The 16,900-nt window shown below is 38.2% G+C and overlaps 1 protein-coding gene across 1 annotated transcript; it reads right to left on the bottom strand.

The window, feature by feature from the left end:
* Nucleotides 1-11,424: 11,424 nt before the first annotated feature.
* On the bottom strand, nt 11,425-16,559 carry LOC134206962 (uncharacterized). Its single transcript, XM_062682703.1, has 5 exons — nt 16,136-16,559; nt 15,454-15,700; nt 14,338-15,399; nt 14,058-14,258; nt 11,425-11,577 (listed from the first exon to the last, which is right to left on the bottom strand). Exons 2-5 carry the CDS (start codon nt 15,694-15,696, stop codon nt 11,425-11,427), a joined length of 1,659 nt encoding a protein of 552 aa, XP_062538687.1. The 5' UTR covers nt 15,697-15,700; nt 16,136-16,559.
* Between the last annotated feature and the right edge of the window lie 341 nt (nt 16,560-16,900).

Below are 16,900 nucleotides of genomic sequence, written 5' to 3'. Positions count from 1 at the left end.
GCTGAAAGATTTTTGGTTTCGCGTGTAGATCTTAAGGCCTATTCAAGAGTTTTCTTGAATGACCATGATCCTATGCAATGGACGCATTCTATTCTATATAGCACAAAGGGGTTGTACCACTTTTGAAACAAGCCGAAAGATCTCTGTTTACGCGTGTTGATCTTAAGGCCTATTCCAGATGGACCTGTGCGCCGCCGCCGCCGGTGGTTTTACTTACGCCGCCGCCGCCGACGATTTTGGGTCAGCGCGCCGCCGATCATAATTTTGCCACGCCGATGACTAATTGCGATAAAAAAAATCAATTAGCTTAAGTCGAGTTGAGTAAAGTACAAGACACTGAAGATGGCCTTACAGTTGGAGACGAAATACATATCTGTAAAGCAATACGTGGTGGAATTAATTAGAATAGTACTAAACTCGTCTTATGATAGCTTATAAATGGTGAAAAGGTGGAAATCGTCAGAATTCAATTTCAAATCTACCTTACGAGATGGTGTCTCTAAGTCAGTGTGGTGAAATACGTTGTCTGCTGGATCAAAAAATATGTTGGTTGATTAGTTTATGAGTTTGCATGCGGCTTTATCTAGTGGATTTCGTCTACCAAGCAGAATAACACATAAAATGTTCAACTGATCTTTGGAATTCGTCTAAGCCAGGCCTTGGATTTGGCATTCAGTCGGGCACCTAAACCTGTAGGTGACTCGCAAATTATGTTTGATGTGGCTTAGATACATGCCCAAAGCACCCCCATTCTTATAGAATCTGGCATTTGTGTAGTTAACTTATTGCAGTTCAGGAATTTCAAGGTAAGTTAGCACATTAATCAACCAGGCCACTTATTTAATCAGTTTTCTTTCTTTTTTGATTTGTGTTATGAGCACAGTTGACTTATTTGAACAACCAATTCAGCAAAATAATTTAATCCCTACTGTGAATGATTTTCTAGCTTTTTGTCCAATATAACTATTTATTTTGAAATCAATGTTTGAATATTATTGACAAAACCGTTTGGTATATTTTCTTGTACATTCCTTCAAAGTTTTTAAAAAACCTAAAAATTACTTTAGGAATTCTTTTTCTCCGAAAATTCTTCAAATTTCCATTACGATTTTTTAGAACATCTTTTTACGGATTTTCTTCAGGAAATTTCCTATGGAATGTATACGAAAAAAATGTTTCAGAATTCCTACGAAAAAGGAATTCCTATAGATTCACTGTTATCAACACTTTTTTTAAGCAATTCCTTCCGAAATTTCTTTAAGAATTGCTTCGGAAATTCCTCCTTACGATTTTTTTCAGCAATTATTCCATGAATTTATTAAATCAGAAATTTTCTCAAGGAACTTCTTCGGAACTTCTTTTAAAACATTCTTCGGGAATCCTTCCAGAAATTCCTGCAGGAATTCCTCCGAAAATGCTTTCAAGAGTTAATTCCGAAATTCTTTCAGTAATACCTTGGCAACTTTTTGGGTTTTTTTTGTTTTACTCTTTCGAAAATTCAATTAGTAACTCCATCGAAAACTATTTCATTCTCCAATTATTTTTCAAAGAGTTTCGGAAAGAAATTCCAAAAGAATTTCTGAAGAAATTCTACGAGGGAGTCTTGGAGGCTTTTCGAAGAAACTTTTAAAGAAATCTATGCAGAAATATCAAAAGGAATTCTTGGCGAATTTTTTTTAGAAAAAATATTTAGTAGGCATTTCCTCTAACAGAATTTTAATTTCAATTTATTTCTAGATCAAATCCAGGAATTCCTTTGGATTTTTTTTTTAGAAATCGATTTGCAGTTTCCCTGGGAATTTGCATCAGGGAGTCCTTCAAAAACTTTTCCGGAAAAGTATTCCAGAAAGTCTTTCAGACTCTTTCGGATATTCCTTGGAAGTTCCCTCAGGAATTAGTTCGGAATTCATCCACGCATTCTTTTCAGAAATTTGTTAAGGAAAACCTTGGGAAAATCGTTGAGATATTCATCCGAAAATTTCGAATTTCTTCTAAGAACTCGTTTGGAATACCTTGCAAAGTTCTAGGACAAAATTTCCTTAAGAATTCTTGAACAAATTCCAGAAAAGAATATCCAAGAAACTCCTGAAGGATTTTTCAAAGTAGCTCCTGAAGGAACTTCTGATAGTCTTAGATTTCTCCGCAAATTCCTCTGGACATTTCGTCAAGTTTTCGTTCAGAAACACGGATATACCTTTTGAAAATCCTTCACAAATTCTTTTGAAATCTCTACGGAAAATGTTTGAGGAGCTCCTTAGGAAATTGTTTCAGAATTCCTCCTTTCTAAAAACTTTCTCCTACAGAAATTCAATTACGGATTACTTTGGAAATTTCATCAAGTTTTGAAAATTTGCGTAGGAATTAATTTGAAAATTAATTGGGAAATTCCAGCGAAAGATACCTTTTGGATTTTTTTTTAAATTTCTCTAGGGGTTCCTGAGCAAGCTCCTTGTCATTTTTTCCTGAAATTACCTTAGGGAATCTTTCAAATCTTCCTTAAGCAATTTCTAGAGATTTTTTCCGGATAATCCTTTGAAAATTCTTCCAGTAAATTCTTTGGTTACTTTAGGAAGCTACGCTACCTACAGACACTGACAAAACTACCTCTGTAAGGGGAAGGGTCGTTTGGCCGAATTCCACTTGGCCGAACAAACCATTAGGCCGAAACCAATCTGGCCGAAAGGGTCATTTGGACGAACGGGTCATTTGGCTGAACGGGTCACTTGGCCGAAAGGGTAATTTGGCCGAAAGGGTTATTTTACCGAAAGGGTCGTTTGCACTAAAAAAAGGAGAACCGCGAAGTGAGTAGTGAGACGTCTCAGTATTCACTTCGCGTTTCTCAACTTCTACAGTGAGAAGAGAAAAATTAAGAAATAGAAGTGAGACGTCTTACTACTCACTTCAGTTTCTCACTGTTCCCTGCAAAAAGCGAGAATTGAGACGTCTCTCTTTTCACTGCTCGCTGTAAAAATGAGAAGCATGAAATGAATAGTGAGATGTCTCACTACCCACTTCGTACAACCTACTTTTCACAGTGAAGTGAATAGTGAGACGTCTCTCTTCTCAGTCATTATTTTTTCTCTTCCCATTGTAGAATGTGAGACGTGAGAAGTCTCACTTCTCACTTTTCACTGTGAAAACTTAGTAGTGCGAAGTGGGTAGAGAGACGTCTCACTACTCACCTCATGCTTCTCACTTTTTACAGTGAGAAGTAAGAAATGATGAATGAGAATTTAGACGTCTCTCTTCTCATTCCTTTTTTCTCATTTTTCAAATAACCTATTCGGCAAAATGACCTATTCGGCCAAATGTCTTATTCGGCCAAATGTCCTATTCGGCCAATGTCCTATTCGGCCAAATGTCCTATTCAGCCAAATTACTCCTTCGGCCAAACGACCTATTCAGCCAAATTACTCCTTCGGCCAAATGACCCTTTCGGTCAAACAACCTTTTCGGCCAAATGACCCTTTCGGCCAAACGACCCTTTCGGCCGAATGACCCTTTCGGCCAAGTGACCCTTTTGCCAAACGACCCTTTCGTCCAAATGACTTTCGGCCTAATGGTCTGTTCGGCAAAATGGTATATTCAGCCAAATGACATTGGTAAAAAGATGCAAACTACCGTCATCGGGGGTGACAATGGCTCTGGGGGGTGAAAATGGGTCATAGCTCTCACCGGCAGCCGGGAGGTCGTAGAACAAAATCGTTCAAAAAGGTTTCTTATATTTTAGTCTTCTTGCCCTCAGACACATTCAATCCATTCTACAAGCATTCTAAGTAGTTGCAACAGTGACCCATTCTCACCCCCATTTGACCCATTGACACCCCCGACGACGGTATCGAATTCTCGAAGTATTTGAGCAGAAAATACTGCGCGGTGGAGAATAGTAAATGGCGCAGACGAACGAATGAATCACGATTGTACCAAGTTTATGAAAATGCAGACCAAGGCAGGCTAATAAAATATGGCAGATTACAGTGGGCTGAATATGTACTGTGTATGCTGGAAGAGAGACCAGCAAAAAACCTTCCGAGAGCCTGGAAGAGGGCGTTGGCTCCAGGGTAGACCCCGCACTCGGTGGCAGTGCGCAATCAAGGAATATGCTCGTACAGCTGGTGTGCAGGGAGACTGGCGACTGGCGGCCCAAGAACGAGCAACCTGGAATATGAAATTAAATACGGTTTTCCTCCGAATAACACGGAATGTACCAGAATAGATATAGGTAAATTCAAAATGAAATTTTTGGACATTTTCCTGAGGAATTCCTTCACGACATTCTCCATTTCGTTTGTTTTTTAGGGTCCCTTCAGATATTCATTCAAAGCTCTATAACAAATTTATTCGGAAATTTATTTGAAATTCTGTTAGGAATTACTTTGAAAATGTCTGTGAGGATTTTTTCGAAATTTTCCTGAAGGGTTCCTACTGATTTTTCTTTGGGAATTCCTTCAGTTCCCAAAGTTTTTTTTTCAGAAATTTCTTCAAAAATCTTGCCGGATTGCCTTCATAAACTTGTTCCGTTCACGAAATCTTTTGGAAATTCCTTTGGAAAACTATTTTAGGAATTTCATCGGAATTTTGTTCATTGTTGAATAAATTACCGAATGAATTCACTGCATGATGAAGCTCTACTAAAAGAATTACCAAATTTCTGTAGGTATTCTCCATAGAATTTTACGAAGGAATTCCTTATGAACTTTAATAAGAAATGTCTGTGAAAATTCCTTGAATAAATTCTAGTTTCCTCCAGAAATTCCTTCAGGGACTACACCAAGAACTTTTGGCAATTTCAGGAAAAATATTAAATTTGGTTGGTCATCCCCAGTCTTAATCAGCTAGTATTTATTTTTATTTATGTTGATCATAACATTTTAACATAAATAACATTTTAAAATCAGGTTTTGATTAGTGTCGCCGACAATTGACTATTTTGAATGTGCTGCTTGATGATCGGCAAACGTAAAATATTGCAATTTTAATCCACTGAAGTCGATTTGTATACGGGCGATTCCTACCGTGTGAATCAAAACCGTATGACTCCAAAAACCCGCATTTAAATTGATTTTTGATCCATTGATTTTTTCATCCACGCCGGTTCACGCCGCCGCCGCCGCCGCCGGTAAAAGTCAACGGCGCGCCGCCGTGACGCCACCGCCGCCGGGGCAAAAGTGACCACCACGCCGCCGCAGCCGATGACCGTGATCCTATGCAATGGACGCATTCTATTCTATGTACCACAAAGGGGTTGTACCACTTTTGAAACAAACCGAAAGATCTCTGGTTTTGCGTGTAGATCTTAAGGCGTATTCAGGGTTTTTCTTGGATGACCATGAACATATGCAATGGTTGCATTCTATCCACACAGGTACCTATTTATTGCGGCTACATGATGCGGCAGAAAAATACCCTTCCTTAAGGGAAAATTCACGACAAAACGAATGGTTCTATTTTCGTTCGCCGGAAATTATGGGGAAATTGCCGTTTTGCCCATTTACCCTAAAAAACATATTTTTCTATGACAACTATACTTAAACTTAATACCGATTGCAGCTAACTACTCGTATGTTTTCTGATGGTAATTTTATAGAGAATACGTCTGGTATATATTCCGCCCTGTATTGTGACTGGAAGAGGCTGTTTTGCCCCATTTTCCTCTAATCAATTTTTCTTCAATTTTTGTATGAGAGCTACTCTTTGCACGCACTTGCGGCTTACTACTCCTATGTTTTCCGATGCTAATTTAGCAGAGAACAAGTATGGTATGTATTCCAACCTTAAACTATGACTGCAAGTGGCTGTTTTGCCCCATTTACCCCTAAAAACATATTTTTCCTATGGTAGCTATACTTAAAAACCAATTACGGCTAACTACTCTCATGTTTTCTGATGCTAATTTAGTAGAGAATAAGTATGGTATGTATTCCGACCCTGAATTATGACTGGAAGTGGCTGTTTCGCCCCATTTTGCATATTTTCTATGACAGCTATGATTTAAAAGCGATTGCGACTAACGAATTCTATGTTTTCTTATGATAATTGTATGGAAAATAAGTATGGTATATATTCCGGCCCTAGATTACGACTGGAAGCAGTACTGGTAGTTTTCATGACTGTCATGTGAAAGCGAAAACAGTTGCATTTTCATTTTCAAGAGACCAATTGAAAATGTAGCCGTCTCCCGGTCGGCTTTGGGACAGTTCGTCGAATGACATTTCGTCGAATGACGTTTAGTCGAATGACATTTAGTCGAAAGTACATTTGGTCGAAGGGACATTTAGTCGAATGGACATTTAGTCGAATGGAAATTTAGTCAAATGGACATTTAGTCGAAATGACATTTAGTCGAACGGACATTTAGTCGAGAGGACATTTAGTCGAATGGAAATTTAGTCGAATGTTGAAAGTGTTTAGTCGGTAATAGGTAATAAGTTAAATGGATAATTCGTCAATAGATTTTTGGTTGAATTTGAATAAATAATCCACAAGATTCATGGATAAACTGAACTCAGGAATTCAGTCGACGTGAGGAAGTTCAGCGGAAGTGCGGAAGAAACGAATATGGATGTCAATGAGGATTTTTCACCTGAGCTAAAGAAACTTATGGAGACTCTGGTGTATTATAGAAAAATTGAAAACCTACAGAAATAGCAAAATAGTAGGTACTGATGGTGAAATACCCTCTATTTTTTTCGGCACATTATCAAAAACCAATGATATCAATGTCACTTCTTCATCGTAGTCGGCTTTGGAGCATTTCGTTAATTGACAGCTAGTCTAATGACATTTGATCAAATGACATTTCGTCGAAAGGACGTTTAGTCGAAAGGACATTTGGTCGAATGAAAATGGTTTTCTTATTCTTTTCATTGAAACTCTTTCTTTCACTCAATATTTATACAATAATTAGTTCAGAATGAAATTGTCTTCCAACCATAATTCGTTTATTATTGGCCGAAAATATAATTCCGACCAAATAGTCATATGAATTTTTTTTGACAAGGTGGTATAGATTCATCGTAGTCGGTTAGAGGGGTTCGCCAAAGTAAATATCCAGTCGGAAATATTCTCGGGATATTCACCGTTTTCGTATTATTTGTTGTTTTTATGGACCCATCATTCTTTGGACAGTATTGGAGCAAAATTTATGTGACTTTTAGAAAACCCGAATTATTTAATTTATTTTTTTATTGTTATTGACTAAAGTTCTTTTCTTTCAAATAGCCATTCGACGGAACATTGTTAGACTAAATTTACCAAGATTTTTAATTCGCAAACTCGCTTTCGACCAAACGTCATTCGACCAAATGTACGAAGATATTTTATACTTAAATCAGATTTCGACTAAATGTCAATTCGACCAAATGTCCTTTCGACGTAGTGTTCTTTCGACCAAACGTCATTCGACCAAATGTCCTGCGTATCTAGTGAATTAAAAAAACATTTTCGACTAGATGTCCTTTCGACTAAATGTCCATTTGACGTTGTGTCCTTTCGACCAACTGTCATTCGATTTAATGGCATTCCACGAAATGTCTTCCGACGAAATGGTATAGATTCCTCCCGGTCACCTGTCACAGTACAAGCAGTCATGATAGGAATGTTGCTTTGTTTTGAAATCTAAATTTCTAAATAGTTTCAATAGATATGTGAAAATAACGATGACAAGTCGATAAAATGATTCTATTCTTCCTGATTTTCGAGTTAGCAATAATTTTTTTAAAGGAGAAACAGCTTGTTTACGATAGTTTGATGCGCTTTCATGAAATAAAAATCTGTGAAAATTTGGCGGAATTCCTTTTCCTCCTTTGTTTATGTTTTCAATGAAAGCGGGAGAGAATAGAACGTAAATATCAAGTGACCTCTCTCAATGAAAATGAAAATTTCAGTACTGACTGGAAGCAACTGTTTTGCCCCATTTTCCTCTAAAAAATGCATTTATTCTATGACAGAATACATATCGTCTACGTTCCGGATCTAGATCGAAACTGAAAGTGGCTGTTTTGCCCCTTTTTCCTCTACAAAATGCTTTTTTCCATACCATAGCTATTCTGGGAATGTTGAAATTTTAAATATTGATGTAATGATGTCTAATGGGGTTTCTACAACTAACACACAAGCTCAGGAACCTATGAATTACTCTGTTGATCTTGTAGACTTCCAAGATATGAACTCAAGAATAGTTTGGAGTACCGTTGATATTCTGGTAACCCTGCTGGTAACCCTGTTCTGGTAACCCTGCGATACTAAAAATAGTTTAATTATGTCTCAAGTATCATTGCCAACTTCATATTAGGATTGAGGCCCCGTAAAACGCTTTTGTTGTTTATGTAGACCATCAAGATCTGAACTCAAGGAAGGTTATTTTCCCACATATTTCTACTTTTGTATGGTTTGTATCCGTTTTTGAAGCAGTATGCCCAAAATTTATGTTGAAATACGAAGAAATAAAAATCCGTATTGAATCGGAACATGCTGGGGTTCATTTCTGTTCGTAATTGGGAAGGCGCACTGTTGAAATCAAAGTGATTGTTTTCAGAATCATCATTTTACGCAAGGTAATATTTAGCAGAGATGAATTTTCTTCAAAGTATAAATCATAATTACTTGGCGACGGCAGAAAGTTGTCAGTAACAGTCAAGTAAAATTTTCTATCACTTTTCCAGCGGCAGATCATCGCAACCATGAATTCGACAGCAATCAAAATCAGCATCAGTGATTTCAAATTAAATTTCAAAATGTAATATCTTGCATTGTGCAATTCTGGTCAATCACGAACATAGCAGCAACCATGGTTGGATATATGCACATATGGTTAAATCATTTCTTCATCTTCATCTTCAAATCATTTCAATCAATCTTCAAAAACATCCTACCTAACAGTTCTGCTGTTGAGATTTTGGTTTAATTCCACAGAAATCTGCAATTCATTTTAAACGTGTGAAATGTACAGTCAGTCAAAGCTTAGCAAAGCCCATGCAGGATTCAATCCGAAACATTTGATTTCAAATTCAATTCCAAAGCGAACTCAGCCCACTACCTTCCATAACTCAAGTCCCCTGAGTCATCCTAAATCTTTGACCGCACTCAGTTTACCTCCAATCAAACTAAGCCTTGAAATGGACACCGGAGTAAAAAAAATCACTACGGAATATCAATTTACGATCATTCAAGCAGATCTCTCTCTGGGGGGAGGTTGAATGGAAAAATGAAACTTGACACCTGTTTACCTTCACTCCCGCGCCGTGTAGCGCTTCGCTACCGTACGCCGCCGTAAAATCCCAAACCAAACGAGGGGAAGTTTGAAATTCGCTGAGTTACTTAATAAATAAATAAACATAGGAAGCAGCAGTCCTTTTGAATGAAACGAACAAACTTTTATTCGACGTCATTTCCCCGCGTGTTTTTTCCTCTGGAAGCACTTTTTCGGGAAGGGGCATGCGATAAGAAATTTTTTGGGCTTAAAGGTTTGAAGTCTCATTCAGAGCTCTTTGGGAATAATAAATATTATGGATTTCTATCACTCGGAAGCGATTCTCGCACTTTCTGATAGTTTTTCGGATATATCAGCAGTCAGCTCCAATTTCACAGATTCCTTAGTGACATTTTCATAGAATATACGATATTTTCAACCGATTGCTTGCAGTTGTGAAACAATAATGCTGTCCAATGAGCAGCTCGAAGTAGCTCGAAGTTGTTCCTGTCACGCTCATGCCCGTTTGTTGACAAAAAAGAACGAGCAGGACGGGAACAACTTCGAGCTACTTCGAGCTGCTCATTGGACAGCACTAGTGCTGTCCAATGAGCAGCTCGAAGTAGCTCGAAGTTGTTCCCGTCCTGCTCGTTCTTTTTTGTCAACAAATGAGCAAGAGCAGGACAGAGAGAAACTTCGAGCTACTTCAAGCTCTCATTGGACAGCACTAATCTATCAAAAGCAGCACTTTATGAGATATCTTCTAAAACAGTTTAAGGTGAAACTGTCCAGAATCCAAATAAATTGAACCTCGCGTTTTCATCTTTTTATCTAGGCTTTGCTGCGTGACGACATGCTACATGATGACAGCTACTCGTTGCTTGAATATTGATAGGTGATGCCTTTGAAAATGCGAGTTGAAATAAAATTGGATTCCGAAGCGTACGTCCTAAAGAACGGCACAATTTTCAAACCTGAGATATTCCGAAAACCCGCATACCCTCATTCTTCTGCTCGTGTAACCTGGGCTTTCCTATAAAGATATAAATTTGATTGCTATTACTTAGATGGGTACCACCGAGAGAGTGTAGGTAGGCGCCAACTTTTTTTCCCCCTCTGTTGTAAGGTAAGAACATGAGACGTTGTTCGCCCCCACTTGCTTCCGCGTCAAGGTATGGCAAAACTTCAAACTCCCTCGTCGTTGAACACTTTCCAGCTTCACTTCCGTAGCGAGCGAACAACGGAGGGAGAGAAAATATTTAACTTTTCTATTTACATATAAGATAAGGAAAAATAAAGAAATTTCTGCTGGCTGCCGTCGACTCGGGGGCAAGTTGTCGGGCGGGGAAACAGTTGTCTGTGCTTCTGAAACAGCCAGGAAATTGATCCGTTTTTTATGAAGAATGTGAAACGTAAGAAGTTCAAAAAGTTGCCAAACATACATTTATAAGACGAGGACAAACAAGTGCCGCATTTGCAGTCAGCATTCAGCGACAGGTTGTCGGAAAATGTAGGTTAGGGATGAATTTCCAGCGGAATAAATTGACGATAAGGTGGATTGAGATATGGGATTAGAATGTGTGTTTGAAATGCTTTAAAGATGAACTGAACGTTATTTGTGAAATACAGATTAGTGACCTGATTGTTTAGTTTACATTTAATGTAAACTCTATCCCATATTCCCATACAACAGTTTTATCTTAATTGTACGCTATAAGCACTTTTCTGGAAAAGTTTTCCTGTCAAGATAATCTTCTGAATTTCCTTGAAAAATTCTTTTGAAATTACTCAGGAAATTGTTACAATTTTACAAGGAACGTTCTTTATGATTTTTTCAGAAAAGTCTTCTGTAATTTTCAAGGAAATGCTTTTTTGTTTATTATGACCTTTATTATAGTAACGTTACTTATAAAATTATAAGACTTCTTGCATTCAGTGATCAGGAAAATCATGGAGTCCCGAATATTGCAAAATTAGGTCAGCTTTGAGCATCTCTGCTGAAATGCGATCCATCCTGGAGGGTTTGTTGGTGTGAGAATCTACTTATAGTGAATATTTACAACATATGTTTACTGTTTACAATACATTTATTACACACATTTCCATACTTAGTTCTACACACCATTCACAACACTTTCGTACATCTGACACATCCATAAACAACAAGCATAAGTTTGACAAGACAAAGTACATTATATACAAGGTATCACATCTCCTTTTTTCTCCAGACCTAGCTATTCAATATATTCCTCGACGTAGTCATCATATTTCATTGGTCTACGGGTGGTACGCTTTGGTCTGGTCTGGCTATCGTTCACTTCCAACGAATGGGTTGTATCGTCAATCGATGGATGACCCTGGACCATTGATTGAAGCGTGGGCGGGATCTGTGGGGAATAATAAATTTTTTACCACATACACCTACCTTATTGTTGTGTTATTCACACTATTTTTTTTTACCTGTTGTGCTGGAATGACACCCGAACATTCACCAACCTCACCTTCAATTGGTTGATCAATTTTTTTCAAATGAGCTGTATTCCTCTGGAAAGTCTTTCCTGTCGCATCGCTCTGAATAGTCACATGAGATCCTTCTTTATCAAGAACTGTGTATTCTGCCTGTCCGTATGTCGTACTTAACTTATTCCCAGGGTAAGATTTTCATAAGAACCGTATCTCTAACTCAATTCTCGATGCTTTAGCATGCCGATTAGCATTCTCCCGATCAACAGACCGATACTTTTGAATCCAATCACGATCTCGAAAGTCTTCACTTGATGGAGCTGTTTCTATATCCTTCAATGACGGTATTTTGGTTCTAATAGTCCGACCAGTTAGAAGCTCTGTAGGAGTTTTCCCAGTAGTTGAATGCGGAGTTGAGTAATACATCATTAAATAGTCATCCAAATCCTTACGCCAATTTCGCTTTAGAGCACAACTAATTTGTAGTCTTTTCAAGAGTGAACGATTTTGACGTTCTACTTCTCCATTCTGTTGAGGCCAATAAGGGGTACTGTAGTTGAGAAAAATACCATGTAGCTGGCAATATTCGCTGAAATCCTTACTGACAAACTGCCTAGCATTGTCTAGCGTAATGGTTCTGGGAAAACCTAATCGCCGAAAAATACTACTAAGCCTTTCGACAGTATCACGTGCAGTAATTTTGGTCATGACTTCAACCTCCTTGTACTTGCTGAAGTAGTCGATTATTACAAAAAGGTATTCACCAGATGGCAGAGGACCAAGAAAATCAATTGCCACATCAGTCCATGCTTCTGCTGGCAGAGGTCTACGACGCAATGGTTCAGGTTTTGTGGTAACCCAACCAATCGACATCCTTCGCACAAAAGAAACCCATTTGGTGACCTCTTTATCCATTCCCGGCCACCATACTCTTTCACGTAATCTTCGTTTCATTGCTGATTCACCTGGATGTCCTTCATGTGCTAATTGAAGAAATCTATTCCGCAATGATTTTGGAATCACCATTTTCTGTCCTCGTACCACCAGTTCTTCGACAACACCTAGTTCACTTTTGAAATGGCTCATAAGATTTAGTCTCAGTATTGCTCCACCTTCCAGTTTGCAAACTTTCTCGCACTAACTTCAACTCATGATCCTTTTTAGTCTCGGTTTCAATCTCACTGATATCTATCGCTGTTGACTCCAGGATAGCCAAAACCAAGAATTTTTCTCTGCGACCTTCGTTGTCAGGTTCTGCAGGAAGATGATCAGTCAACCGAGACATTGGATCTGCAATGTTAGACTTGCCCTTCCTGTATTTCACCTCAAAAGTGAATGATTGTAACCTTAACACCCAACGTTCAATTCTTGGACAAGGCCTTGAAGTAGGAGAAAATATTCTTTCCAGGGGTTTATGATCAGTTTCCAATTCAAATTTCCGTCCAATCAAATATGTTGAAAACCGTTCTACCGACCACACTAAAGCTAAAGCTTCCTTTTCAGTCTGGCAGTAACGTTGTTCTGTAGAAGACAAAGTTTTACTTGCATAAGCTATGACTAGTGGATTTGAGTCATCATATTGGTGTTTGTATTGCACCAATACTGCACCCATAGCTACAGGCGAAGCGTCCGCAACTACCCTAGTACGTAGTGAGTTATCGAAGAATTTTAGATGTTTTACGTTAGCTATCATATGAATCAACTTTTCAAATAGATCAGTATGTACCTCATACCATTTGAACGTAACTCCTTGTTGACTCAGTTCACGTAACAAAGCAGATACTGTTCTTAAATTTGGTAGAAATCTTCCCACATACGTGACCAATCCCAGGAAGCTTCTCAATTCCTCGGCGTCTTTAGGAACTCGAAATGCTCTTAATGTTGACACTTTATCATCCGCAAGTCGTATTCCGTCAAAGGACACGTGATGCCCCAAGAAATCCAGCTCAGAAACTTTAAACAAGCAATTTTCAAAATTCAGCAACACGTTGTGCTCTTTCAAAACATTCAGGACTCGCTTCAAGCAATGATCATGCTCTTCTTCATCCGAACCAAAAACAAAGATGTCATCAATGAAATTAATCACATTATCACAATTCGCTAGCAGCTGCTCCAAAATTTTCTGAAACATTTCAGGGGCACAAGATATGCCGAACATCAAACGTTTATAACGGTACATACCACGATGGGTAATGAATGTTGTTATTAAGCGAGATGATTCTTCGAGTTCTATTTGATGAAAGGCATCTTTTATATCTAGTCGTGAAAAGAATTTGGCAGACTTCAAGCGAGGTAAAAAATCATCTATGGTTGGCATCAAGTGATATTCACGCTTGACAGCTTTGTTCGCAAGCCTCATATCCACACAAAGTCTGAGATCACCGTTGTCTTTAACGATAACTACCAATGGAGAAACCCAGTCGCTAAACCCGTCCACTTTTTCGATTATGTCAGCCGATACTAGTTGATCAAGTTTGTCCTCAATTCGACCAAGCAGCGCCAGTGGTGGTCTTCTCACATGTTGAGCTATTGGAGTCACAGTCAAATCGATAGGAATATGTAGTTTAATCCCTTTTATTTTCGGAAACGCAGTTTTGCATACAATCTTCAACAAAAAAAAAACAAAGCATAACATAAACAAGTTTAATACATATTGTTCTATAGGACCATAAATACTAACATACCTTACGAATACTAGCTTCTTGCTTAGGTAGACCCAGGCGCAAAACATTCAACTCTTTTGCAGTTTCTTTTCCAAGAAGTGGTTGATTTCCGTTATCAACTACATAGAAGCGAGCCTCACTACTAATCGGCTGACTATTATCAACCTCTATCACGACCGTGGAATCAAACATACCCAGCACTTTCATTGGTTTTGCCTCCATTCCATAGCCACGGAACTGATGATCCACTTTCTTAGTTGAATTTTTAATGACCACTCCTTGCGCTTTCAACCGTTTCCATGTTTCACCATCAATTATGTTTTTATTACTACCGGAATCGATCAGTATTTGCATCATTATTCCTCCTATTTTGATCCAGATGTATTCATCACCATCCCCAATAGCGAAAATGAAACTCTGGGGTGGCTCTTCAGTCTGTTCACTTTCTTCCTGCTCTTCCGAAATATTTCTAACACGGTTGGTAGACCGCTGAAACGATCGCTGAGCCTCGCGTTGTACATGACCTGGTGGACGTATGGAACCCTTTGCATTGGCGGTTTTACACTTCTTTGCATAATGTCCTACTCGTTTGCAAAGATGACATTCCTTATCTTTTGCAAGGCATTTCGGATCATTTGAAAAATGTCCTTTTTTGCCACACCTCCCACACTCGGAATTATGAAATTTATTGAAACGACTAGAGTTTGCATGTAGACGGTTCACATCAAATGGCGTGCTTGACATTCCGGAAGGCCCAGCTACAATCATCTGACTAGCCTGGTATTTAACCGATTGGTGGGAAGCAACGATTTTGAACACATCGTCTAACTTCAATGAATCCTTCTGAAGCAATTTTTCCCGTAAATCAGGTGGAGCAAGTAAAATTATTTTGTCAATCACACAGATATCCCGACTTTCTTGAATAGACGAACCAAAGTTACATTTGTATGCTTGTTCGCGAGCTCTTAGCATGAATTTTTCTAAATTTTCATTAGTGTCTGGTTTTAATGTCCAGAAAACATGACGCTCCATGGATTCATGATGTTTGGGAGCAAAATATTCATTGAGCTTTTCCAATGCAACCTAGAATCATATAACCATAGTACCACAATACTGATTAAATTTAAATAATTCTACCTGATAAGGATCAATTCCGTTCTCAACATCCTCTGTAACATCCGCTTCAGGAATGGTTTGGAAAACGTCTTGAACATCCGTACCTGCTCTTGCTAGCAACAGATACTTTAATTTAGTTTTATCCTTTTCGCCGCATGCTGCGACAATGTAATCGAAATTCCTTTTCCATTTCATCCATTGCTCACGAACCTCATTGGGCGGCATCGACTTGAACAAAAACGGCTGGATTTCCCATCGATCCATAGTTCTGTAACAGAAGCATTAGTTTAATAACTAATTGCTGACGGCATTTAAGCCTAACCCTAAACTATAATTCTTTTTAATATTTCTCGCCTTTAATAGCAATATTCTCATTATACGATTACATTCGCCTTCGACGGCTACACTCGCCTTCAACGGCTGCATTCGCCTTTAATGGCTACATTCGCCTTAACGGCTACATACGCCTTAAACGGCTACATCTGTCTTATATTCACTTTATTTATACGGCACAAATACTTCTATCAACAACCGCCTTTAAAATTTAGCTTGTATCGCCTTCACCGGCATAATGTACTTCAATTAAAATAATCACCTTTTGCGTATATTTACCGTTCAGACCAAGGTTCAGACGAATGAGATCGAGAATGAAATAATCTTTCTGCAGTTTCCTCTCTCTAATACATAATATTACGATATTTACCTGATTAATCGAAGAAAAACACCAAGCAAAAATAACACACAAAACGTTTCAAATCAACACTCGTTCTATATCTAATTTGCTTTACTATGGCCGAATTTTCTTCACGTTCAGTTCACCTTTCTCGTCGCCACTGTGAGAATCTACTTATAGTGAATATTTACAACATATGTTTACTGTTTACAATACATTTATTACACACATTTCCATACTTAGTTCTACACACCATTCACAACACTTTCGTACATCTGACACATCCATAAACAACAAGCATAAGTTTGACAAGACAAAGTACATTATATACAAGGTATCACAGTTGGATTCCATGTTTTCATAGTGGCTTCAATCTCCTCCAGTGATGGGACTTCGCAGTTGACTCTGGTAAGACGTCGCCTTTTTTTTATCGTCGTTTGATGACATTCCTGAACATCCGCTACTCGCATTCCTAGTTCTTGGACAAACAATCTTTTCACAGCAGGATATTTTAGTCGGCGTCCTTAGTCTTTTTGTAATTCCATGAGATTTTTTCATGAAATTTTCAGGAAATTTATTCAGAGTTTCCACTGGAAGTTCTTCTGAAATCTTACGGAGAATTATTCTGGATATCCTCAGGAAGAAATCCATATGAATTTTCACGAAAAAATCATTTGAGTTTTCATAGAAAATTGCTCTTAATTTGAAGGAAAGTTCTCCTGAAACTTATATATTCCAGCATTTAATTCCAAAGGAAATTCTTCCACATCAATTCAAGATCTGGAGTTAAAAAAT

Source organism: Armigeres subalbatus, chromosome 1, assembly GCF_024139115.2.
Source record: "Armigeres subalbatus isolate Guangzhou_Male chromosome 1, GZ_Asu_2, whole genome shotgun sequence".
Lineage (NCBI taxonomy): Eukaryota > Metazoa > Arthropoda > Insecta > Diptera > Culicidae > Armigeres > Armigeres subalbatus.
Note: the sequence above shows the minus strand (reverse complement) of the source record. Positions and strands in the feature narration are given on the sequence as shown.